The sequence below is a fragment of the Gymnoscopelus braueri genome (genome assembly GCF_963280865.1).
Source record: "Gymnoscopelus braueri genome assembly, chromosome: 17".
Taxonomy (NCBI): domain Eukaryota; kingdom Metazoa; phylum Chordata; class Actinopteri; order Myctophiformes; family Myctophidae; genus Gymnoscopelus; species Gymnoscopelus braueri.
Window position 1 is genome coordinate 45456185 of NC_137617.1, and position 26256 is coordinate 45482440.

General features: G+C 39.3%; 1 protein-coding gene across 1 annotated transcript; it reads right to left on the reverse strand.

The window, feature by feature from the left end:
- Positions 1 to 7513: 7513 nt before the first annotated feature.
- Positions 7514 to 25201, reverse strand: LOC308105178 (uncharacterized protein). Its single transcript, XM_080455814.1, has 20 exons — positions 25122 to 25201; positions 19978 to 20031; positions 19311 to 19883; positions 17346 to 18011; positions 16496 to 16614; positions 15104 to 15313; positions 13882 to 13948; positions 13740 to 13790; positions 13603 to 13626; positions 13011 to 13060; positions 12789 to 12838; positions 12419 to 12645; positions 11670 to 11920; positions 9635 to 9754; positions 9401 to 9536; positions 9207 to 9293; positions 9035 to 9097; positions 8725 to 8757; positions 8299 to 8544; positions 7514 to 8205 (listed from the first exon to the last, which is right to left on the reverse strand). The coding sequence occupies exons 1-20, from the start codon at positions 25147 to 25149 to the stop codon at positions 8186 to 8188; spliced, it is 3075 nt and encodes a 1024-aa protein (XP_080311940.1). The 5' UTR covers positions 25150 to 25201; the 3' UTR covers positions 7514 to 8185.
- Between the last annotated feature and the right edge of the window lie 1055 nt (positions 25202 to 26256).

The window sequence follows — 26256 nt, forward strand, 5'->3', positions numbered from 1 at the left end:
TGCCATGTTGGTGAGTTTAATGTTGTTTAATACAAAATGTGCTTAAAGTACCAAAGTAGAAAGTACTCATTATGTAGAATGTCCCATTTCACAAGTTTTCAAATGAATAAAATGTATTAAAATCGCTAGAAAATAGCACATCTACAAGCTCACATGCGACACATTGTGAGCTTGTAGATCGGCTATTTTCAAATGGCCAAAATGTATATAGGGAGTACCAAAAAAATCCTAAAGGGGGCGTCACTTGGTAGCGGTGGCCATTGTTGGGGACGGAAGGTACATCAATGTGCAGATTACCAATCTCTATTTTTTTTTAAAAACACCCTATCTGCATTGTTAATAAGTGTTCTTGAATCTTGAAACAGTGTCATTCATATACAGTAGCATACCATGAGTTATTATAGAACATTACTATGTTCTGAATCAGTTGTTGAGCATTCATAATGTCTACCTTACATCTCTTCTCCTAAAAATAGCCGATCTACAGCGCAGTGCGCTTGTATATCGGCTATTTTGTTATCATAGAAAATTACTACAGTTCTGAAGCAAGCACAACAGATACAAAATAACGTGTCTACTGTACATTCAACAGTCCCAGTGCAACTCTACTACAAGTAGAAAAAAAGTGTCAGTGTAACTTTCAAGTACAGGGAAATGTTAATTATAAGCCATTGGCAAGCCAAAAATGACTCCTTCAGGGTGACCCAGGTTCTATCTAGAGTCTAGATAGAACCTGGGTCACCTACACCTAGACCAACAGGTTTTCATGCAACGACTATACAGCATACAGATGCAAAACAGCTTATCTAGAAACAACACTTTACAAGTGAAATATCATTTACAAATGAGAACCCAATTTACACGTGAAGCCAGACAGGGTAACGATGCCCCGTTTTCAGTCATTTGTTATTAAAACACAGTGCGTCAGATAGACAGGCTGTTTGTAAATGTTGAGCAGCTAACAGCCTGAGCTACTATGTGGAGATGACCACATTACCCATCTAAAAAAACACCCAATCTACAATAATTCACTATGGAAGCTATTAAATGCATAATAGCGTGTTCCTTCAGTAAGGTACAGCATCAGGTGTAGTCAGTCAAGTGGTGGTAGCAGTTCGAAATCATCTTCTGTCCATTCTGTGTGTTTATACGGGCTCTATGTACTGTAGTCGGCAAAGAAGTTAATGTATACAAACACAGACCACCGTCATCTACCGTCACTCTCTAGTCTTAAGCACGTTGGCACGCACTATAGGGTTGAAATGGTTAATGTATGTTTTGTGATAATATTCAAAATATTTTTAAGTAACTAAAGTTTTCATATAATTGTAATGGAGTAAAAGTACAATATTTGCCTCTGAGATGTAGTGGAGTAGAAGTAAAAGTACTGAATATTGGAAATACTCCAGTAAAGTAAAAAATACCTCAAAATTGTACTTAAGTACAGTACTTGAGTAAATGTACTTAGTTACTTTACACCACTGCATACCGTGATGATAATGGGTTGGCAAATGGTTAAACAAGGCCTTCTATAAGGTTTGAATATATCACTAAGTCTTGCGATGCATGAAGCATTGTACTGTCCTCGCTACGTGTACATTAGTGTACATAGTTAGGCAGTCAGCCAAACTCCTTTCAAAAATGACATGGGAGTCAGGAAATAGCGTCCAAGCTCCTGTGTTTTATTGTCACACTTGTACATCAAGAAATGGAGTAAAACTATGAAAAAGAAAGAAAAAGACAGGCTGTAACAAACTAACCAACAAACAAGCAAACAAACAAACAAGCAAGCAGGTGAACACACTGAGGTAATCTACACACAGAGAATGTAAAATAAATAAATTATGCATGAAATACACCCTACAAAGTTGCCTACAAATCAGAAACTACAGTCTCCTGTAGGAACAGATGCCACTTACAGACAATGCCTGTCGACAGCTCAACAAGAGATGGTGAAATGAGGAATATCAGAGCACACACATAATCAAGAGCACATTTACACCTATGTGCTTCTCCTAATCAGGACAATACAGTTCACCTGTTGTATAAAATAAATTGAAGGGCCAGTAGGTGACTCTGGCAACACTTGCCATTATGAAGGCAGAACAAGCATGATACTTGAGGTGGAAAAGTACAACGTTGCTCTAAAATAATTAAATTTATTACGCAAAAAAGTGGCTGAAGACAAGGGAGCTGGCATTACTTTCAGTTCCCTGTATTGACATGACAGGTGAGAGTTTCAGAAGGGGGAGGAAGTTGACATTTAACGGGACGGGACGCGACGGGACGTGGCATAACCCCATGTTTGCAACTACTTTCGCCTGCGCACTTCACCGGGTATGGACTAGTGTATGGAGTTACATTTGTGTCTTTATTAACCAAACAAAAGAAAAACATTTGAGAGAGAAAAAATATAAACAGAGCAAAGAATAGTTTTGAAAGAAAACAAATTAAAACAGCAAGCAAAAAATAATAATTTGTAAGCAAAGGAAATTATATAAACAGAACAATTTTTTTTTTTAATTAAAACAAATTAAAAACGCAATCAAAAAAATATATTTGCAAGCAAAAAAATATAAGATTTGAAAGAAAATAAAAAATAATTGAGAACAAAACTTTTAAAATTCAAGAGTAAAAAAAGAATGAAAAACGGTTTAAACTACATAAAACAAAATACTTAGTAAAATGTTTGGGTAATAAAATGTGTTGTGCTAAATAAAATGTTTTTAATGTTTTTTTTCCTCATTTGCGAATGAAAGTTGTTTTTTCTGATTGCAAAATGCCTTCTCTCTCAAAACCTATGTCTTTGGTCTCGATTTTTTTTTTCTCTCTCTTGGATTTGTTTGTGTGAGGGGTTAAAGTTCAGAAGGCGGGTCCTATGCTGATAGATGTAAGACACCTCTCCATTGGTCACTTGGAGTGACAGCTCCCCCTTCCTTATGTAGCTTGTTGAATGCAGGGATGGAGGTGTGTTACGGCCAGCATGGTTTTTTGATTATTATTATTATTAGCTGTTTGCAAAAAAAACATGAAAGTATAATGCAAGGTCAGCTAAGAGTATTTAAAACCTAAGAAAGATGACTTGTTTCCATTGGGGTCCTTTGTACTCAATTCATAGAGACATTTAATGACAGACAGATATACACTACTATGCAAAACATCATAAAAACAAAAACAAAAAAAATATGTACAGTAAACAGTTTGAATAAACAGATTGATGGAATACTTTATTAACAGTAGGATACAGAGGTACAATTGTACAATGATTGTTATAAGGATAACACAAAAAGGCTTGTTTCCATTGTGGTCCTCTGGGACTGAGGTCAGAGCTCCATTCCAGCTCTGGACGCTACACTATTCGTTACAATATTGAGCATTTTAGGCTATTAGCAATTCAGATGATTCCCTAATGTTAGGTTTCTGTTCTACTTACAGTTTGTGATCTGTATTTAAAATTGTTGTATTGTTGTTACTGTTATAGTAGGCCAGTGGTTCCCAAACTTGGGATCGGGACCCTCAGAGGGGGTCCCCAGATTAGCTTAATGGGCAACATTGTTTTCTCTCTCAACAGTAAACAAACCAACCTATACAGTATAAGTGTATACAGGGTAACACATTTCTAAAGTGACAATTTAATGACTTTTAAGACCTTTTTAAGGCATTGTGCGCTTGTAGTTCGGCTATTTTCACAATATTTATCTGTGGAACCGAGTCAAACTAAATCTAATGCCTGGGTCAGGGTGGGTGGTCCCAACTTCAAGTATGATTATTTTGGGGGGTCCCCAGTTCAAATATGATTATTTTAGGGATTCACAGCCTCGGAACCCTTTGAAATTATAAAATAAAGCTACATTATTTTATGTTATATTCGTTATTCTAATTAAGGCAAGGCTGAAGTGACTGGCCTATTGGCCAGGCCCATTCCAGATAGACTGCTTTGGAAACGTTTCGTCTGATAGTGTGCTTCAGGCTGTGAATCCCTAAAATAATCATATTTGAACTGGGGACCCCCCAAAATAATCATACTTGAACTGGGGACCACCCACCCTGACAAGCACTTGAAATTGTAGGCATTAGATTTAGTTTGACTCGGTTCCACAGATAAATATTGTGAAAATAACCGAACTACAAGCGCACAATGCCTTAAAAAGGTCTTAAAAGTCATTAAATTGTCACTTTAGAAATGTGTTACCCTGTATACACTTATACTGTATAGGTTGGTTTGTTTATTGTTGAGAGAGAAAACAATGTTGCCCATTAAGCTAATCTGGGGACCCCCTCTGAGGGTCCCGATCCCAAGTTTGGGAACCACTGGCCTACTATAACAGTAACAACAATACAACAATTTTAAATACAGATCACAAACTGTAAGTAGAACAGAAACCTAACATTAGGGAATCATCTGAATTGCTAATAGCCTAAAATGCTCAATATTGTAACGAATAGTGTAGCGTCCAGAGCTGGAATGGAGCTCTGACCTCAGTCCCAGAGGACCACAATGGAAACGAGCCTTTTTGTGTTATCCTTATAACAATCATTGTACAATTGTACCTCTGTATCCTACTGTTAATAAAGTATTCCATCAATCTGTTTATTCAAACTGTTTACTGTACATATTTTTTTTGTTTTTGTTTTTTATGATGTTTTGCATAGTAGTGTATATCTGTCTGTCATTAAATGTCTCTATGAATTGAGTACAAAGGACCCCAATGGAAACAAGTCATCTTTCTTGGGTTTTAAATACTCTTAGCTGACCTTGCATTATACTTTCATGTTTTTTAGTTTTTTTTTGCAAACTGCTAATAATTCAATCAATCAAAAAACCATGCTGGCCGTAACACACCTCCATCCCTGCATTCAACAAGCTACATAAGGAAGGGGGAGCTGTCACTCAGATTCCAAGTGACCAATGGAGAGGTGTCTTACATCTATCAGCGTAGGACCCGCCTTCTGAACTTTAACCCCTCACACAAACAAATCCAAGAGAGAGAAAAGAAAATCGAGACCAAAGACATAGGTTTTGAGAGAGAAGGCATTTTGCAATCAGAAAAAACAACTTGCATTCGCAAATGAGGAAAAAAAACATTAAAAACATTCTATTTCCCAAACATTTTACTAAGTATTTTGTTTTATGTAGTTTAAACAGTTTTTCCTTATTTCTTTACTCTTGAATTTTAAAAGTTTTGTTCTCAATTATTTTTTCTTTTCTTTCAAATCTTATATTATTTTGCTTGCAAATATATTTTTTTGATTGCGTTTTTAATTTGTTTTAATTAAAAATATTTTTTTGTTCTGTTTATATAATTTCATTTGCTTACAAATTATTATTTTTCGCTTGCTGTTTTAATTTGTTTTCATTCAAAACTATTCTTTGCTCTGTTTATATTTTTTCTCTCTCAAATGTTTTTCTTTTGTTTGGTTAATAAAGACACAAATGTAACTCCATACTAGTGTACTTAAAGTACCAAAAGTAAAAGTACTTGTTATGCAGAATGTCCCAAGTGTTCAAATCTTTTGAAAATAGTCGATTCTACAAGCTCACTATGCGTCGCAACGCGACGCATAGTGAGCTTGTAGATCGGCTATTTTCAAATGGCCGAAATGTATATAGGGCTGAAATGGTTACTCTATGTTTTGTCATTTTAAGCCCTATGAATGTCCTGACTGTCCAGAGGTGTTTACCAAAAGCATAGAGTGCAACCACCACCTGCTGAGCTCACTGAGGCCCTGAAAAGTACATCTGTCACACATATAACATGGATGTTTGCCAAAAGCAGAGAGCGCAACAACCACCTGCTGACTCACAGAGGCATCAGAAGTACATCTGTCACACATGTAACATGGATACACGGGTACTACATACTTATTCACCACACTACACGTTCATAAGAATTGTTGAACAAGTTTCACCAGACAGGTCATGTCATTTGTTAATGAGGTAATCAAACGTGGCACTTTGATGACATTAGAGACTATGGATGATGATGTTGCTGTTGTTCCCCAAATGGAAGGAACGTTTTAAGCCTGCTCTTAAACTTAGGGTGTCTGTCTCCTGGACCAGGATGGTTCCACAGGAGAGGAGCCTGACAGTTGAACTACAGGGAATGCAGTGACACATGCACGCGTGCTCTCACACTCACACACACACACACACACACACACACACACACACACACACACACACTTATATGTCCACGTAAGAGATACAATACATTAGTGGATGGAAATAAACGTGCATACATTTGCATGCATAGTTTTTTTTCCCCCACTTTCCGAAAATGAGCTTCACATTTGTGAATCTCCAGCCCCCAAACGAACACAAAATAAAAATAAAGCATCACCGGAATGAATTGATGAGCCCTGACCCTGTGCGTTATAACTCAAGGCGCGTGCATTTTGGCATCCAGCTGTATTCCAGAAATACAGTAGGCTATCCATATGAAAAGAGATTAAAGTTAACCGACCACAGACCAAAAATATAAAAGAAACAACGTCAGGGCTTTACACATAAAGGATGCGGCATTATAAACGAATTACTTTAAACCATAATGCTTTGGTAGGTTATAAAGCTAATAATATGAATGCCATATTACGCACTGGCGAGCGCAGCCACGCACTGGACTGGAGATTCTATGGTATAATTGATCAACGCAATGAAAGGGTCGTAGTCACGTATACTTTACAATATAAAGTATACATGACTACAACATTCTTTAATTAAAGTGTAATACTTCTACAATTGCCACAAATTGCCACAAATTGCTCGAAAACCTCTATATCCAATCATTTTGGGTACATTTACTTGAGGTGTTTTTCACTTAACTGGAGTGTTTCCAATGTTCAGTAGGCCTACTTTTACTTTCACTCCACTACTATCTCAGAGGCAAATATTGTACCCACTTTTTACTCCAATACATTACTTGAAAACATTTTGGCCATTTGAAAGTAGCAGATCTACAAGGTCACAATGCGTCGCGATGCAACGCATTGTGAGCTTGTAGATCTGCTATTTACAAAAGATTTATTTGAAAACTGGTGAAAACCTGTGAAACTGGACATTCTGCATAATGAGTACTTTTACTTTTGGTACTTAAAGTACATTTAGAATTCAGGACTTTTACTTGTAGCAGAGTATAATAATTCCTGTGCGGCCCTTTGGATTTTTACCTCATGTCAAATTTCCGTGTCATCCTACACAGTGCAAAGGTGCCATTTTGCCAAGAACAATGGAAGTCCCTTCGGGACACTTTTGTGAGGGAAATAAAATAAAATGTAATATAACAATAAAGCAATTTGTATTTGAACCTTTCTCTTTTTTTCTTTTTGTAATTCACATTTTTATTTGGGAATTTGTAGAACAGATAAATGCATTTCACATTACAGCATTGCTTTTCTATTCAGTCCACTCTTCTATATGTGCTTGCATCGTTATGCAGTCTCTGTGTGGAAGTCCCTCTTGATCCCTCTGGTCCATTATTTTCCTTGCACACTACAATATCTTCATGTCTTTCAATGTTACCTTAAACTTTACATTTTTGGTGTGCAAAATCAACATGCACACCAATTACACTGCAAACAAATTAAAAAATAAAAACACACTTTACACAGACATTCACTATGTGGGTGTGATTTTGACAGCCTCCTGGCCACTTCAAGTTCTCTCTGTTCCTTCTCCCTCTTTCTCTTCGGCCACAAACAACACCAACGTCAAAGCCCTTTCTCGTCTACTAGACATCTTTTTTTGTGTCACCAAGCAGCAGCAATTGCGATCGCTCCTCGATAACTGCATCAAGCAGCAGCTGCGAAAAGACTATACACAGCTGACATCTACAGTACGTCCATTTGAGCCTCTCGCGGAACTGCCCATTTCCCGAAAAGCATTATGATCAGTCACCAATAAGGCATGCGTGCGGCATGAGTTGCTTCACGTCTATGTGTGAATGAGGCCTACAAGGTCCTGTGCATGTTCTTGCTAGTCCTGAATCACACTCAGAGCATAGAACCGTGAGTGAAGTTGTGGTGTTGATAAAAAACAGTCTGTTTGCAGTCACTGCCAACATGCACCTGTTGTTTCACAAAAGCGTTCTGGTTGTTTCCCAGAGAAGCCATCCGGTTGTATGGATGTGTCTGGGATGTTCGAGGTCAGCCAGGTTTTCAGCTATCACTGGGAACTAATACAACATGATTATGTGCCCTGATCTTCTTCTGGAATTTGAAAAACAACAAAGAGAAAAAGCATGTCACACACGACTCCAACAGACTGGGCTAAAAGCGTAATTTGAAGTTGTCGGTTCTTACCCATATCTTCCAAAAGAAACGATTCATGCTGTTGCAGAGAATCATAGAATGCTGACATTGCTCTTTTTCCCTTTTTACATGTAACATCAAGCAGGATTCTCATTTGTTCGGCACTGGTCTTTGCTTCCTTGATTTTGCTGTAGGTTTCATTTGCGAAAATGCGCTTTTGAAGAAGATCATCTGCTATGCTCAGAACCTCTGTGACACGCTGAACTAGCGCACTCCTGTTCTTCTCCACAAATTCAGCTTTCATGTCGGTGAAAAAAGAAAAAAAGATTGAAAATTATTACTTGACTTCTGCCCTCAGAAATGTACAGGTATACTGAACTTGTTCAAGTTTAATTATCGCACTATCCGTTTAATTATTCTGTTCTTAGTTTGATTTCAGCGTTAAATATGCAGGTCAGCCACAAGTTATGGTCTTACCTGTTGTCTGGCTAATCTGGGGTTCTATCACACCTGATGGATTTGAGAGAAAACAATAATCAGTTGATACTGTAACAGAAATGACTCTCATGTTCATGATGTGAAGAAAACGCAATATTCAATGAACTAAATCAGATGACATGCCAATGATGACGGAATGAGTTCTCTGCTCTGAAATTAGTTCTCTGCTATTTTGCTGGTGGTCTTTTGCCCATTTGTCACCGCCAGTAAATCAGTTGCAAATCAAGAAACAAGCTTGACTTTTGGCACCATGGATTGCTCTTTTTTTAAATGTTATCTCATGACATACCTGGCTCATTTAGGAGAAACTGTCTCTTACTAGTGATTCCTTCACCTGGTGTATCAGATCTGACTGTAAGAGAGATGGAAAGTACTGTCTGTTTGTACAATACTGAAAATCTAAACAAATTAAATCTAATAATAATTATTATTATATTGTAAGTCAAACCGATCACACTTACACATTTTCCTTTTGCTTGGGCCTGGCTGAGTCCGACCAAGTACTTGTAGTTTGCTTGGCTTTATCTCTGTGACAACCACCAAGTCACCTGACATGAGAACAAAATATAGGCATTCAGAAATACTGTACACTGCGAATTTCATTCATAAACATTCTACAAGTGGATAGGTAACTGTGTACATAATAGGTACCTACCTTGTCGTATGATTGCATTCCATGCAGTAACATCAGTACCACTCACTTTAAGATTAAATGTGAATGGAGGTAGCTGCTCATAGTATGCTTCAAAGAAGCCTCTGCTTGGAGTTGGTGCCAGAGTGAATGGCAAGTACTGCACAGACACATAACATTAATAATTAACTTATATCACACACACATTCATAAATACATACATGTTCATAGCTGCACCTATCTACACAAAAAACACACCTCAGGATGAATTTCTCCTCTTGGCTCACTCATCAGGTTGTACTCCCCATCTACCAGGAGACAGAGCGGATTCTTGTCAACCCGGTTGAAACGTCCCTTCTTTACCTTCTTCTTGATGTCCTGCCACGCACAAGGACAACAGGTGGACAAGGTGATGAACAATAGGAGAGAAGGAGGGAAGACAAAAAGGCAGTCACTTCCTTCCAATTAGCAGTTAGATTGACAATAATATAATAATAGTAGCAAAAAGTGTGTTTTTAAGAAAACGCAAAATGGTGGAAAATCTTGTGAGGTGGAATAGGGCATAGCCTATATGGGGAGTTGCATCATGAGCCAAGGAATCCAACTAACTAACTATGCCATAGATTATCTGTTCACAGGCACACTGACTGACTGACACATTGATGGACGGATGGACGGACACACAGGACCGCAAATATAGTCTCTCTCCTCTGGCCGTCCAGCCTGGCGGAAACAATAATATATGAAACTAGAAAAAGTGCTCATCGGAGCACAGGTCTCCGCCAGGTCAGGTAGGTTATTTAGGTCTCCTGGTGGCGCTATAGTAGGCCAATGTGAAAAGGGGGCCATTTATTCCTAGGCCGTGCACGGCAATCGGACACTGCATGCATGATTTGAGGCATTTTGTTCTAATGTTTGCTAAATTTGACCTGCTGGTGGCGCTATAACAGGGCAATGTTAAAAGGGTGGCATTTGTTCCTCAACGTAGTGCAAATGTGCATTCAAAGTTTCACCACAATCGGACGCTGCGTTCATGATTTGCGGCATTTTGTTCAAAACGGGCCACTCCTGCAAACATTACATGTCAATGTTAGCCAATCAGGATGGAATATGAAAAATCTACAGATCCGTCTTGATCAATGACTATAGAGATCATGTGTACCGATTTGCGTGAAATTTTGATCAAATCTGAAGGCTTAATATAAAAAAATGTGTTTTACATAAGTCTGCCTCCTGGTGGCGCTATAAAATGCAAATGTGAAAAATGCAGGGCAAAGGTTTTTCCTTGGCCTCTAGAGAGTGTGCATACAAAGTTGTACACTGATCGGTGCAGTTATAGGTAAAAACACGAATCGGCCTGTTACAGCGCCACCGTGAGGCTGATTTGAACATTTTCAAATGGAATTTCTTCCTCGGCCTAATGGGAATGTGTGTGCAAAATTTCACGGAAATTGCATGCTGTGTTCATGATTTGAGGCATTTTGTTCGAAACGGATTACTCCTGCAAACTTTGAAAGTAAATTTTTGCCAATCAGGATGGAATATGAAAAATCTGAAATTAGCCGTTTCTTTTAATGACTATAGAGATACTGTGTACTGAATTGCGTGATGTTTGGATAAAATCTGTAGGAGTACTGTCAAAAAAAATGTTTTGCAAAAAGCGGCCTCCTGGTGGCGCTATAACAGGCCCAGGTGAAACATTTGGGCCAGAGGTTTTGCTCTGGCATCCAGGGAGTGTGTGTGCACAGTTTCTCTGCGATCAAGCCAACGGTGCCGGAGATTAGCTGTACACAAAATGACAGAATGACGGACGGACACACGGACACACGGACGGACGGACGGACGGACGGACAGGGGGCAAAACATGGCAAAACATGGCGGAGACAACAATAATATATAGTTATCTAAATATTGATGACAGCTGGTCATTGATCACTAGGATTATTACAATCTAATCCATGTCCTCATTTAGTGCTCTGGCAGCTCAACATTGTATCCAAAACAGCTCATATTGAGGCATTCTTAATCTAAATTATTTTGGTGGTTCTACACGAGGCCCTCTCTGGTGGAATAAAAGAAAAAGGTGGAGTGAAGTTAATTAAAATGAATGGAAATAATTTTACCATGGTATCATTGCAATGGGATTAAAAAAAGAATTAAATGCAATTGCGTATATCCTTATTTATCCTTCAAGAGCTCTGACGGTTTATTATTAAAACAAACAAACAACAAACGAGAATGTTTCACATGAGTATCATTATACAAAAACCCTCCGTCTTTGTGGCCTCCTCACTTTAATATCTGATGAGTTGCAGCTGGAAAGATAGATGCGGAAACAGCGAGTGTCGATACTACTCCCCAGATCCTCGAAGACCAGCACTGCTCCGTGGTGTTTACCCTGCTGTGCGTCCAGGGCGATGGCACCCACGGGTGACAGGGAGGACACCGGCCACTTCAGATGACTACCAGAGTACTGGACCCTCTCAATGACGGGATTCTTGCCAGTGACGTGTAGGACACCGAATACCTTCTCACTTTCCTGGCCTGGCCTGCTTGTTACATTCAAAATCATTTCTGCCTAAGTCAATTTGGAATGTAACAAGCATTCTGATTGGCTTAGGACATCAAGGCTTAAGGCACAATGATGCAGCCGTGTTATAGCCTGGTATTGGCCAGACTGATAGCTGTGGATTCACTCTCACATTCCTCCCCGGTATCAGTCTGGACTTCGGCCCATAGGGAGCGAGTATGAGAAATCAGAAAAAGATTTTGATGCTTTTCACTGTTGTACGGACAGCAGTTGAAACGCAGTCACTGATTGGCCCCATCATTTTCTGATTTCTCATACTCGCTCCCTATGGGCCGAAGTCCAGACTGATACCGGGGAGGAACGTGAGAGTGAATCCACGTCATTAATTTGGCCAATGCCAGGCTAGCAGTGTTACTGTAGGAGAGTAGAGCTAGGCAAGAATGTCAATTCTACAAAAAAATTAGGCAATTATGCTATGAGGCTAACGGTATGTCAGAGCCAGACATTCTCACCAGTCAGGCACAGGGAGTGGGGGAGCTGGATGGACTTGAGGGCAGATGCATCTTTGTTGACTGTCTGTACGTTGAATATGGGACCAGCGATCATCCAAGGGTTCTGGACGAACTTGCTCAACGTGGACCAGGACAGGATGGAATAACCCACCAGAACTCGCTTAGTCGCCTCAAATATCAAGCCTGTTAATGCACACTCATATGTCCCCTCTCCCTCCAGCTGAGCCCTAAAGAGTGCACATACACGCACATGTGCACGCATGCGCGTACACATGCACACACAGAAACCAAAATCAAAGCCTTATAAGGAATAAGAAGAATATAATTAAACTAGGTGGGCAGATGATGTCAAAGTGATGTCCAGACTCACTGCAAGCATCCTCTGGAGAGCTTCTCAGGAGTGATCTTCTTGCCGTAGCTCTACCAAGGAAACACACACACACACACACACACACACACACACACACACACACACACACACACACACACACACACACACACACACACACACACACAGGTGATCATTTAGGATCAAAGAACAGTCATACATACCTACAGTATGTTGAAGGATATCTGCTTTGGACAAACTGACCTGCTGGACATGTTGGCATTTTTCACAGCATGATCTTAAGTAAACCTCATCTGGAGGGACAAAAACAATAGTTACACATCCAAGATATTGTTGATATTGGATATTTTCCATTGAAAAGTTCAACAAACTTCAGGATCAGGGGATAGAACTAGTTGTACGAACGCTTGTTTTCTATTGCTGTATTGTTTATTGGATCTTGTTTAGTCGATACACTTATTTGTTTTAGCTCATGCTCATTTGATTTAGCTATTTTGTCTCATCTGTTTAAGGAAATAGGTAGCTGATATATTGCACTTTTACCTTAGCGCTAGGTATACTCTTGGTTGCTTGTTTTTGCAGAAAATGCGCTAAAGACTTCTGGTGATTAGTAGTTTTCGTTCCCTACCTATGTTGAATACACTTATTGTAAGTCGCTTTGGATAAAAGCGTCTGCTAAATGACTGTAATGTAATGTAATGTAATGTAGAATGTAAGAGTTATCAAGTCAAATGTTAACATGACGGGAAAAGGAACAACATTCTGAGAGAGGTGATATTCCAGAGTTTGTCCAGGTGTGGATTTAGACTCATTCATTCATTCATTTATCTCTCACCATTATCAGCAGGTCTTTTGATCTCTGCATAGACATTAAAGAGAAAACATTTAGTTATGTGCAATCGTTAATTTTGTATATACATCAGGTATATTGAATAATGTTTTTTTTGTTGTTTGTTTGTTAGTTTTTCTTACCTTTGTCTCCACTTTCTATCTTCATCATCTTCATCATCTCCATCCAGGCTTCTGTAGAGAGTAAAGACAGTGGACAGTTAGTGGATCAGAGGCAGCTTGGAGACTTAAAGTGTAAAAGGGAGATATGGTCCATGTCTCTCACTAGAATCATCTTCCTCCTCTTCCTCCTCTACCTCCTCTTCCTCTGATGAGCTCTTAATAGACAAATCCTAATAACCATGAGGGGAAATCATAAAACACAACTTTCAGCCAGAGTCAGCCAGTATAAGAAATAAGAATTCTGAATTCTACAGCATCTTTTAAGTAACTATTATCCCAGTTCAAGTGTTTCTGAAATATTGGTAAATCAGTTAACTCATTTAAGATGTCCATTGTCCAAGGATAGATATCTGTCTTGTATGGACATACAGGGTGCAGTGAGTGCCAGGCACCCATGACCAACACATTGCATAAATAAAAAATATAAAATAATCAAAGTTCGGACAAAGATCATGTATGTTGGAAGATTACATGAATAAAGATTGAACGGAGATTGTTAAAAGAGTTGACTCGTTATAAAAGAGGATTTTCACTTTACAGACCTTGTTTTTGAAAGGTCAAAATGATTATTTAAACCTGAAAAATGTGATGTCATGATCTATGTTTTGGGAAATTTTGTATGTTTTCTTTCTTCTCAAATGTCATCTCCTCTCTCTGTATAGGGACAGATAGGAGACCTACTTGAATAACAACTTAGTAATTAATGAAATGATGTACATTTAGAGTTGTACTCAACATTAGCCTACATATGAATATGTGCATCTGCACTAAGACAAAGTTGCAAATATTTTCCTAAACTAAAGTTTCATTTACAGTATATGAAACATCTAATTTCTCACACTTATCACAGTGTCTGTCTGGGTAAGAACTTCACTCATGGTATATCCTGAAGTGGATGCTATTGGTCGAGGATGTTTGTTCCGCAACCAATCAGAGACCTTCTTGTGAGGTGACCATCTGTATAAACTGCCTGTCTCAGAAGATGTTTCACCACTCACTGCAACAGAAGACAGCAAGACAATGATATGATATGATGATAATGATACAATAATAATTATATTATTATTATTATTATCGTTACTACTACTACTACTAATAGTGAACTCGATCTCACATTGATTCATCATCACCATGTCTTCTATTTTCTCCATCAGCTCTGTTACTTCTGAAATGTCCCACTTGAAGCAGTCTAGAACATGGTATCTGTAGCGACATTTCTCCAGGAGCCACCTCAGAGGTTCTCCTTCAGACTCTATGTACTCCTCAACACATCTCTCCCCCAGCCACTCTCCCCATGTGAACAGAACCAGAGTGTGTCTCCAGACTCTGTCCCCCAGCAGCTCCATGAGTTCCTTCACTGATCTCCTGTCAGCTTCAGAGAAACTGGACCTGACATCAACAGTCAAAAGGACAGCATGAGCTCCAGGAGAACACAGAGCCACACCGTGTAGAAGGACGTCTTTGATCTCTGGTGGAGGTGTAGTCGACCAGTCTGGACAGATCACCACACTCACATTTCTTCTAGCAACTTGTCTCTGTTGTTTGACACATACTGTCATTTTGGTCTGGGTTTTAAACTCCTGGAATATGACGTTTACTGTATGTTAGTAATAATAATCAAAACATTCATTCTATTCTGTCCTCAATAAGGAGTTGGTATCGACTCAAAACCATCGAAGCAGCCATGGCGAGTGGTCGCAAAGCAAACACAGCAAAACAAGCCCCTCCCCCAAACTTTGAAAGCCAATCGTAGCCAATTGGAATGGACAAATACGATCACTGACAGTTCATTGGTCACATGGGCAACTATTTTTGCCACTGCTATACCCACACCCACGACCCAAATCTCTGTTATTATAATTTTCCTATAATCAGCAGAAGTGAGGGTGTCAATTCCTTGTGTCAATTGTGTTCAAGATGATAGTCTATTCAAAGAAGACAATTTGTGCGTCGCGCAATGCAACGCTCTCCAAATTACACACGCCAGTTTTTACGCAGGAAATAACTGATAACAAAAATATAAAATTCCTTCTAATCAGTAACATGTAGGTGATACATATGTCTATCAAATGTGGTTTGAAAGGCAATCAAAGGCTAAAGCTTAGAAACCAAAGGTCGGGTGTATGTTTTTCATGTTGAATCCCCATGGTGCGGCTGCAGAGCTGAAGAGCTGTGTTGCCAGAATTTGCGAGAGGAATAAGCAACCAGGTCTATGAAAACAATCCCAAAAGAAGCGACTATAAAAGGCCACATGAGCACTTTAAAACATTAAACCATTAAACAATATGTATATGCTGGCTATTGAAAATATCCGATCTACAAGCTCACAATCGTTCTACCATTATTTACAAGTACCTTTACAGAAAAACAAGCCCAATGTGGCTTATAATAAGCAGACCTGGCAACACTGGCAGAGAGGGAGAGAGGAGAGTGTATATTGGATTGGGGATAATGGCTTGCGCAGTCTTCTGACTCTTAAAAGCAATGGCATCTGGCACGGTGATTGGTTTTATTATTGTAACGCCCAAAACACACCTTTGCATAATGTAACGGGTAGTGTGGGTGTTTTGCGGGTAAGGCAGGTGTCCTTTTGCACGGTCCTAAATCCCAAATGAGTGGGTTTAGCCAGTCTGGCCCTTTATAGGGCCCTAGATCTCTTTACTGTTTACTGTTTGAGGTCATTCATTATGACACCACATTCATATAATATTACTCACCTTCAATGGAGTTCGTCTGAACACATCCTTCTGCAGTATGATACCTCCAGCTCTGCTCCTCTGCTCCTGCTCTCCACCAACCAACATCAGCCTCACATCTGGTAACCTCAGATGTTTTCCTGACAGACACAAACTCTACATTAGTTGACTTAACACTGATTGAAATATTTAGGACCTGGATTCAAAGATTGAGTTATATTAATTATTAATTAACAATTCTGACTGAACTGATCACAGAACAGTAGAACTAATGCATCGCTCATTTAGCATAACAAAATGTTCAGGCCGCTACATGGCCTTCAAACCTAGTCCTGTGATGCACTGATAAGAGCAATGGTTACCGAAGTATGGCCATTTCAAGTGTTAAACACTGCTATAACACTGCTGCCGAGCAGCAATGCACTTGCAGCACCCAGGTCCACTGTCATACCTGGGTGACTTCCTGGTTGCACCATTGAACTCCACACCCCTCAGAGAGTGTGTGTGTGAAGTTCAACGCAATTCCGACAAACCAGAAGTAGGAGGGGGGAACCGGAAGTGATATTTTTTTTATAAAACTGGAAAGTCTGTGGGACCAAGTTTGGAGCCAGTAACATGCTGTCAACTGGAGTTATGGCTGTTTAAACCCCAGCAAATAGGAAAGCAGAGGGGGTAGGCCTTCAGCAATTACAGCCGTAAGACCACCTACCAATTGTGATACTCTTGTACTATACGAGAAAGTAGGACATTCATTTAAAAAGAACAATAAAAGGTTGAATGATGGAGATACAATGTTTCTGTTTGACAGCAACGATATATAAACATGTCCCAACATTGAGATTATATCATATAATTTGAGCAGCTGCTTTACTTGTGTTCAGTGCTGATGCTTCTTTCAGGACATGTTCCTCAATGTTCCTCTTCCTCTCTGATATCTTCTCACAAACATCTCCATTAAATTCATAGTGTCCACCTCTGTTTCCTGACACCATCTCCTCTATTTTCTCCAGCAGCTCTGTGACCTGAGTGTCATCTCTATTCTTATTGTTGAAGACATGATATCTGTTCCCACATTTGTCAACAAGCCAGCGGAGGTCTTCCCCTTCAGCCTCAATGTGCTGCTCAATGCTTGTGTCTCCCAGTTGGTCTCCATAAGTGAACAGTACTATAGTGTGACTCCACACCTTCTGTGTTAGAAGTGTCATGTGTTCCTCTACTGCTACTCTCTGTGCTTTGGTGAATGCTGCATAAAGAGGAACAATCAGAAGAACAGCATGTGGTCCAGAAGGACAGAGACACACACTGTACTGGATCTCCAGTTTGTCCATCGCTGATGTGTCCTGTAGTGGACTGTTGTAGTACCAGCCTGGTGAGTCCACCACTGTCACATGTCTCCCTGCTACTTCACCATGTCTTACCTCACTCTGCACTGACCTCTGTTCAGTTTGAAAAACATTTCCTCTCAGAATGATGTTTCCTGCTGAACTCTTCCCAGACCAACGCCTTCCCAACAACAGAACCCTGAGGTCAGTCAATCCTGTCAGAGAAAATATTGTTTACTTTAACCACATTTTCAAGTTTCAGTTTTATTTTATTTAGTATTGTGAAAATAGCTTATCTACAACCTCAAATTGATTTCCAACACGCCAAATTGTGAGCTTGTGTCATATAAAAAAAGTTTAAAACATTGTAGCTAACCACTTCAAATATACTTAAAACATACTTAATTGAAAACAAAAACAACAACAACAATGTGCCCCAAAATAGGGACACCAGCGTTAGCATGTTTAAACAAATACAATATTTGGCAGCAAACAAAAAAACAATAATTTTTATTTGCAGTATTAGTATTAGTATTATCTCCTCATATCAGAATCTTGCAATATTGTTCAAATTTTGCAAATTGTCACTTTAACAAAGTGGCGGCCATAGCTGAATGGTTAGGGAGCCCGTCTGGGCAACCAGGTTCGATTCTAGGCCTCAGCAATGTGTCGAAATGTCCCTATGAGCAAGACACTTATCCCTGCTCCCTGAGGTGCTGCCCCATAGCTCCTGTTACTCAGGATGGGTTGAATGCAGATACCTTATTTCACTGTATATGCTAATACACAGTGAATGAGTGAACAAAAAAGTATCTTGGAGCCATGACCTACACCCATCAGGAAGTCAGCCATTTTGTATATATTGTGGCTTTTTAGGGTATTTAATGCCATTTTCATGGGTCATACTTGAATGAACTCCTCCTACAAGGATAGTAGGATCCGCCTCAAACTCGCTCAGCGTACACAAAATACCTTAACAAAGTTATCAAAAGTGTGAATTACTTAGCTCCACCCCCTCTTCTGATTTGTCGATATTTGATAGTTCTTATTTTCTGCTATAACTTTTGAACGGTTTGTGATACAGACTTCGATTGATTCGGTTGAGAGTCCTTGTCCTTCATTTGAGTTAATTAGCCCCGTCCCCTATTCTGATCAATATTCAATATTTCATAGTTTCTATCTTTTGCCATAACCTTTGAACAGTTTGTCGTACAGAGTCATGAGTTGCCACACTGGACTCGCTTGAAAATCCTTGTCCTTCGCTAGAGTTACTTGGCTCTGCTGCCTGTTCTGATTGGTCGATATTTGCCCCTAACGTGGGCAGAGGTTTGAGGGCCCGTTCATTATTATTATTATGATTGTTATTAAAGTAAAACAAAACATACCAATATGTTTTGGAATTCTTCTTGTTTGTTTGTGCGCCCTCCTTTGTTCTGCTCTTCTTCTGATAGTTCTCTTCTTCTTCTTCAGTTCCTCCGAGACCTGTTTTTCTGTCTTATAGAGACAACGATTACTAGCCACCATCTGCTCTATCTTCTCCAGCAGCTCTGTGACCTGGCTCCCATCTCCTCTGTCACTAATGTTAAGAACATGGAAGCGGCCTTCACATTTCTCAGTGAGAAACCTTAATTCACAGCTAGAGCTAATGAGATCAGGTCTCATGTTGTTTTTATCAGCTACAGTGAACACCACAATAGTGTGCCTCCACACTCGGTCACTGAAGAGAAATCTCACATGCTCCTCTGCTGACCTTCCTGTTCCTACATATGGGATGTCCAATCTCATCACTAGGACAAAGACATTGGGTGCTGGAGGACACAGATACACACTCTGTTGGATTTCTAACTGAGTCAGTGATGGGGTAAGATCTAGGGGATAATGAGATATCCATCCTGGAGTGTCAACCACAGTAATCTTTCTCCCTGACACTAATTCTTGTCTCATGACACTCTTAGATGTTCTTCTGTTTGTTTTGAAAACATGTCTGCCCAGGATGATGTTTCCTACTAAGCTCTTTCCACTGACTGCACCTGCATGTCTTCCCCCGATCAGAACAATTCTCAGTTTTGGCGGGCTGCTGTTCTTCCCTGGTTGGAGAAATACATATAATATTCATAAAGATCAGAGATTTGACTAAACCATTAGCAGTTCCTTGGTTTCATGTGTTTTAATATAACTCACCTCTGATGGAAGCTGAGGTTCCCCTAGACATCCTGTCTACAGCTGTTGTTTGAACTGCAAAACAATAAAATAAGTCACAGTAATATATTATTATTATTATTATTAGTTGGCCAAGCACGCAATGCAGCACCCTTTTGTTTTTGTTAGTTTTATTATTATTAGGGCGCCAAGCAAGTAGTGCGTAGGTCGCCTTTTGTTTTTGTTGGTTTTATTATTATCATTTAGCTTTTTACGTAACTTGGCATAATGGTAGAGGGTCATGGAAAACGGCCAAGAAATGAAACTCACAGTCATTTGTCAAAGGGTGGCGCTATAGCACTCAATTGAAAATGCTAACTTTGAACAGGTAGAACTCATACCCTGTTTGAGCTACAGCCATGAAACTTCAATACACATGTGTGTCTCCTCATGCCGAACAACTGTGGCCTCAGATCTTTAGATCACCCACCATTTTGAATTATCTCTCCTGGGATTTTGAGCAATCTGCACGAAACTTTCACGCGAACATTGGACCAATATTTAAAAAAAAATCGTACTGCAATGTGAAAAAAATGAAGCCTCCAGGGGCCAATGAATATTGCAGTTTAATGAAGTTGAATGGGTAGAAAGAACGCCTGGGAAACAAAAGGTTACATGTTTGAATCCAGGCCATGGCTAAACCGACTGGCAATGGCAATTGTGATGAAAGACTATAGCCTAATTAGAACACTACGATCTGTCCATGTTGTGTAGATGAAGTAAAACATTTGGCAAACTTTTGTCTTGAAAGAGTTTGAAATCTCAAATCTGCCATTATAAGCAACATAATAAAGACATTTTAATATCTACAATCCCTTAGAACTCAGCTCAGCTGTTTCCAATGCTCATTTGTTAATTGCATGGTCTTCTTTCTCTCAAGTTCAGTCTATTATGTTTCTATATGGCTTATTGCGCATATTGAATATTGCTTTTTCTATATTGCACATTGCATTTCTTGGCCCCCGTATTGCTGCTTGCAGCTATATTTAGGGGACCAAGCACGTAGTGCCTATGACCCCTTTAGTTTTTCTTAGTTAGGGGGCCAAGCACGTAGTGCGTAGAACCCCTTTTGCTTTTCTTAGTTTTCTTTTTCTCCTTATGAGGAAAACATTTGTCACTTTGACCTATGACCTCTGAGCCTTACATCTTCCGCCATTTTGAATTATATGGAAAAACTGTTTAAATCTATCTCCTCCTGAGATTTTTGAGCAATCTGCATGAAACTTACATGGACTTTGGACCAATATCTAAAAACCCAGTTGGAAAACAGTTTGTACGTGAAAAATGAAAAAATGAAATTCTTCTTCTGCCCCTAACTACATGAATGCAGTGTGTGCTATAGCAGTCACTTTGAACAGGCATAAATCATGCCTCTTTTGGCCTACAGCCATGAAACTTGCTTACACATGTCCCTTGACTCATGAGGAACACATTTGTCACATTTGACCAGTAAGCCCTTAGATTTCCGCCATTTTGAGCAGTTTGAAAAACACTTAAATCAGCATTCCACCTGGGATGATGGAGTGATTTGCGTGAAACGTTCAACACACAATCTATGGACCGTTATTTTAAAAAAAATAAGCCCCCATGAGCCAATGAATAATTGTATAATAAAGAGAATACAATACCCTGAGTGCTAAATATGATCGCCTCAGCTGGCTCAAGCTGAAAAGTATTTTCAGGTCTTTATTTAAATTTAATGTCTTTATTATTATTATTATTATTATTATTATTATAAACAGTACCATGACCTCCAATATTGACCTGTGAAAACAAATGCAGCTTATTTTATATTTTAAGTTTAAACTTCTTACAGTGGTAGAAGGGCACCCCCGACATCCACTGTCGGAATATGAAGCCGATAACCACATATTGTCGCTATGGTGACAAAATGTATAAGCCTAATTAGAATACTACAATCCATCTGTGTTATCTAGAAAGATGAAGTATATAAAATTGCTGTTATCATGACAACTTTTGTCATGATAACAGAATTTGTGATACGAGCAGCATGGGCTGCTTTGTCTCAAGTTCAATCTATTCTGTCTCTATGGCTTATTGCGTGTATTGCATATTGCATTCCTTGGCCCCCGTATTGCTGCTAGCAGCTATATTTATTATTATTATTATTATTATAAGTAGTAGTAATAGTAGTAGTAGTCATCGTCATCATGGTAGTACGTTTGTTATGTTCATTTTAAACATGTAAACATAATCATAAACAACCCTGCAACATTTCAGTGTCATACCTGAATTTATCAAAATATCCTTAATTTTGGACAGCTGAACCCAGACTCTATTGTAAAAGTGAGCATGTCCATGGGTGTTACAAACCCCACTGATATGCATCCATGGCCATAATGTTAAAAGGATCCCTGGCTAATAAGCCAAATATGCCTTAATACATTATAATTGTCCTCTATATGGAAAATTAAAAACACCTTAAACATTTTATTTATTTTAGAAATAAATAAAATCACTTTCACTCAATAGGGGTAATGCCCATCGCAAGTTGATGATGTCATTTGCCGACGTGTGGTCTAGCCCTATGGAATTTATGGAATGCATGTGGAAATAAAAAACAACTTAATACTTATAAGGTTAATGTGAGCATCAAATAGTACATGCATTCCATAAATTCCATAGGGCTAGACCACACATGGACACATGACATCATCAACTTGCGATGGGCATGGCCCCTATTGAGTGAATGAACCGTTCCTAAATAAGTAAAATATTTAAGGTATGTCATAAATATATATTTTAGTTATAGAGGGCAATTATTAGCCAGGGATCCTTTTAATACTAAGTAAGTGAATACTAAGTGAATTGTAATTCAGGCCCACCACCAGAAAATCGCCTTATTATTTGTCACAGTCTAATGTTGGCATATGCTCAGTGTTAGTATAGGAAATCAAAGGTTGTTTGGGTGGAGACCAAACAAGTCGACTTGTCTCTGTGCCATCTTGTTTTGAGAGTGTGAAGTTAGCCGCTGTGCATGTCTGAGCCATCTTGTTTTGACAAGGTGAAGTTAACGGTTGCGCGTGTTGGTACATTATGAAACTGCAGCTAACAGCTCTGTCTGCTGTGGAGAAGAGAGCATCATGGGAGGAGAGGATGTGGTCACAAAGAAGGCTGAATATCAGCTCTCTCTCTTTCTCTCTTCTAGGTCAACTGTATGCATGCAGAATGAGCATGTAAGGTATTGTGTCATATCACCAGACGTATACAGACTTATTATATGGTGCGTTTTAGTCTACTGGATGGAATGCAAGAAACACATGCAAAACTTGCAAGAATTAATGAGCATCTCCAGGAATACATGTCTATTTAAATATCACTAAAAAAAGAATATTCGCGTGCGCATCGAGGGGGGGCCCGATTTCGGAAAGCTTGTCCTCACCTGAGAATCCTGTCAGCGGCCCTGGCTACAGGCCCAGTTATGAACCCCTTCTGAAAAAAACTAAATTCATCTCATGAATTCCAATCTATAGCCTATATTGTCCCACTGGGGACACATTCAACAGTCACCAGCAGTGACTATTTAATGGGCTGCTTTATAACAAATTCACATAAAACCTTCAGCCAAAAATTTCTGATTTTGAACCATAATCCTATAATTCTAGTTTACTTTCTACGTACAGTGCACACAGTACATCTACAGTCTGTTTCAACAAGCTGGGGAAACCGATTCTTACAGGGATGCAACATTTGGCACAACACTGGCCAGCAACATACATGTTCCCCTAGATGGTGCACATCAACCACCACACATCAGACGTGTCAACAACAATAATAATAATATAGGACCCACGCCTTGGGGCGTTATTTGTCACAGTATATTTGCACATACGTGAAATTTGTCCTTTGCATTTCACCCACCCTATCCACGAGTTTCCAGTGTCCCATATGGGGCATTGAGGGAATTATGAGCATCACTTCCTGTTGTCAGTCATTCTGGACAGACTGACGACAGGAAGTGATGCCCATAATTCCCTAGGGAAACTTGTGGATAACAACTAGGAGCAGTGAGCAGCCATTGTGCGGCGCTCGAGTTAAGAGTCTTGCTCAGGGATACACATCAGGGACACACATCAACACATTGCTAGCCTGGCCTGGAATCCTACCTAGGACAACCAGGGGCTCTGGCTCCCCAGGCAGGCTCAATAACCACTCAGCTATTGCCGGCCCAACACTGTCTCTAATGAGAGATCCATTTTGAAGACACAACAATTATATTTAATGGATATTGAGAAAGTCCAGCCAATTCAACCTCTCTTTCTTTCAAATCGTTTGGACCACTAATATTCAAGTTATTATTAGACAGGTTATAGTATTTTTTAAATGTTAGTGTCATATCTATGTGTATGTGTACGTTGTATAATTAAGTTCTTAAACTAAGCCAACCATGTGTTAGCTATACAAAATGGTACCATCCCCGTCATTTATAGAGTAGTATTGGTTGCTCTACACCCCAGAAAGTATTACAAACGCTCATAATTCAGAGGGCCACTGGGCTCTGCCCATGTATAGCTGGTGCCGAAGTAAGACAAGCTGTTATTTGCCTATCAACAAATCTTTCACTAGGATTAGCCAATCAGCTACCTTTTCAAGTGATTTATGACAGGGTTACAGCATTCTCTCCTCTCCCGCAGACTCACTCCCCTCCCCCTTCCAATGCCATAATACAATTATTTTTTGAAGCAGTTTTGTTTATCGTGGTTTAATTTACTCCAGCATACTGTAGTAGACATTTAATAGTCAGAAATAAAAGCAATATAAGGTAACATACTCATTGTCTTACATAGTTTTTCGCAATAAAAGCTCCAGACATTTCAAAATACAAGCACGAGCAAAAAAAAAATCCCCTAGTTGTTTTTACTGTTGGACAGTCATGATGTGGATGGATCATGTTTACTGTCACACAAAATATCCGTTCTAAACCTGAACAAACCCTCATATAGTATATTATTTGACTTCACAAAGTGCTTCCAATAGACTGCATTCAAAAGATTTCATCAGCATCGTCTTATAATAGTATAATGTACAATATAGTCATTCAATTATATTATTGTAAAATGTATCACTATCAAACATATGTGTTGGTTTTCTGGTACAGTCCTTACCTTTAAGGTAACGTTTAAAGTCATTCATCCAAGGTCCTTGTCAGTCGTTGGAATTTAAATGTTGAATGTTGTAGTTGATCTGTAGACACAGCACCAGGTACAAGCTGATTCCTGAGTAATACAATGTTTCCTGGTTATATAGTGTTGAGCTGGGCGGGGAAACACAGAGAGATGTCAAACTGAGAGCCGTCCCCCAGATGTTTTATTTTATTTCTTTATTTTATGCGTGTGTCTTACTAAGCATATCTATCTAGAAACTCACACTTAGTCTCTATAAGAGATCCACTTTACTCTGTTCTATGGTCAGACATAAATGTCATATTAACAAAAGGAAATTTATATCTATTAAGAGCTTTGCTCTATGCTGCTCGTTTTTCAATCCTTAATAATAAATGGATTGATCGATGACAGTCCTCCAAGTGTCCTACTATGGTTTGAAAACGTGTTAAGTTGAATTCCCTTGGAGAGATGCTCTACAGGGTACCGTGGCTGAATTTGTAGAAGCATGGCTGCCATTAGCACCATATATAGGGGATGAGTGGTCAAATGTCTTGTGTATAGGAGTGATGGCGGATGCCAGTTAGTTTTCATACTAATTGGGAGGCAGGGGATGGATACAAATGGCTGAGCTGTATATGGAAGAGATGATGTTGGCAGCAATATTGTGATGATTATTAGTGTGGTTGCCCTAACATGTTTTTTTTTCTCCCCTGCTGTTTCATGGAAACGGCTGTATCTTGAGTTGACTTTTTTTGCCTTGGATTTCGCGAGACATGTTAGTTTCAGCGTGCTGCTAGAAGAGAAGGGGCCATCGCGGTTGGATCGTTTTTACTGTCGATGTAATTACAGTGATTACACGTATATTTTTTCACCAGATTATAAGTAACATCTGGTGATATGACACAATACCTTACATGCTCATTCTGCATGCATACAGTCGACATAGAAAACAGAACATTCTCTCTGTTCAATGCATGTTTGTGCAGAGACCTGCAGACATTGGCGCCAATCCTGTGGGTGCCGGGGAGCCCGAGCACCCAAGGAGAAAGTCGAGCACCCACAGGGAATGTGTCGGTCGGATGACTACTGTGTGATGCTTTGTAACGTGCACAGGATGCATGATGTACCCGCTCTG